At 41.4% G+C, this 1257-nt stretch overlaps 1 protein-coding gene across 2 annotated transcripts in view; it reads left to right on the top strand.

Moving 5' to 3' along the window:
* Positions 1 to 770, top strand: part of LOC103618687 (probable 2-ketogluconate reductase) — a 4743-nt gene extending 3973 nt beyond the window's left edge. Inside the window, exon 6 of one of the 2 annotated variants that reach the window (XM_008637118.2) lies at positions 257 to 770. In XM_008637118.2, the coding sequence (XP_008635340.1) occupies positions 257 to 410 (154 nt within the window). In that variant the 3' untranslated portion in view covers positions 411 to 770. Of the gene's footprint in view, positions 1 to 193 lie in introns of both variants that reach the window. The other variant, XM_017738647.1, reaches the window with a different exon arrangement.
* The last annotated feature ends 487 nt before the right edge of the window (positions 771 to 1257 follow it).

The following is a 1257-nucleotide window of genomic DNA, read 5'->3' as shown; positions in this document are numbered from 1 at the left end:
TTAGGCCTGCTGAAACCATGTTCCTAATCCTTCTATCCCAGCCCAATAAAATTCACACTTACTCATTTGGAGGATTTGTTGCATAAAGCCCCACCAAGCTAGGCAGCACTTTGAACTCCTCTGAATATGCTTGGGTCATGCAATTAGGTTTTGTTTTAATTATTATTTTACGTATTTCCCTGGCTGCCTGCAGGTGATGAAATAAGAGATGAATGTGCTGTGAGTGACTAGCTGAGCATTTCTTTTCTTCTCCCAGGGATCACCCCTTTTTAAAACTGAAGAATGTTATCATAACTCCTCACATCGGAAGTGCCACCAAGAAGACACGCTGGGTTATGATGGAGGAAATGGCAGAAAGCATAGAGGCGGGCTTGGCGGGTCTTCCTATCCCTCGTGAGGTGCTGCTCTAGAGCACCTTGCACTTAGGACTAATGCCTGTTATAAATGTATTGTGATGTTGGCTTTTCTCATGTTAAATAATTGTTATGAATGTATTGTGATGTTGGCTTTTTTTTCATGTTCCTTAATGTTAGGAAAACTTTACCTAGGTTCTGTAATGTAATACATGATATAGAATGTCTATTGTTTATGTAGTCAATTTAGAAAAGATAGGCAGAGAAAATCTTCACATTCTTGGAGAATCTAATCAGAAGAAAAACCCGAAACCAGACTAAATGGAGCCAAAGGAGGAAGATAAGACTGATGGGATGATACTTAGCAACTCCAAAGAATAAATGAATTATGCATGATGGTGATGCATATGAAATGAGCGATGCACTTTTAAAGACGATCTTTTGGATGTAGAGTTGTGCCTTTGGATCTCTGCCAAAGCACCCGGCCGTAACACCCTTTTTGCTGCTGTCTCCTAATTGTCCCTTTTATTAAATTTTTCTTAAAATTTCAAAAAGAGTGAACCTCGTTTTTCACAATGCCATCAGTGCAGAAACAGTAATTTGATCACTTTTCGTGTAATTATCCCACAGTATTATACAGGAAAAAAAAATAAAGCAAAGGTTTAATTTATTTAAACACCCAACAGCGATTCTGTGCGGAAGGCTGCGATGTCTTGATCTTCAATGTAAAACTCCAGACCCCAGAGTCTTGCCACTTACTTTCCTCGCATTCCCTTACAAATGTCCACCGATGCAGCAGCGAATTGAAGGCCATATAAATCGTGTATTAGAGGACCCGCCTGGCACACTCACAAGCGCAGCCGGCGTGTGGGAGCGGCTCCTCCCCCCGGCCCGGCCCCAAACC

This window comes from Corvus brachyrhynchos, unplaced genomic scaffold, assembly GCF_000691975.1.
Source record: "Corvus brachyrhynchos isolate BGI_N302 unplaced genomic scaffold, ASM69197v1 scaffold146, whole genome shotgun sequence".
Classification (NCBI taxonomy): domain Eukaryota; kingdom Metazoa; phylum Chordata; class Aves; order Passeriformes; family Corvidae; genus Corvus; species Corvus brachyrhynchos.
The sequence above is the reverse complement of the archived record's forward strand: the minus strand, read 5'-3'. Positions and strand labels throughout refer to the sequence as shown.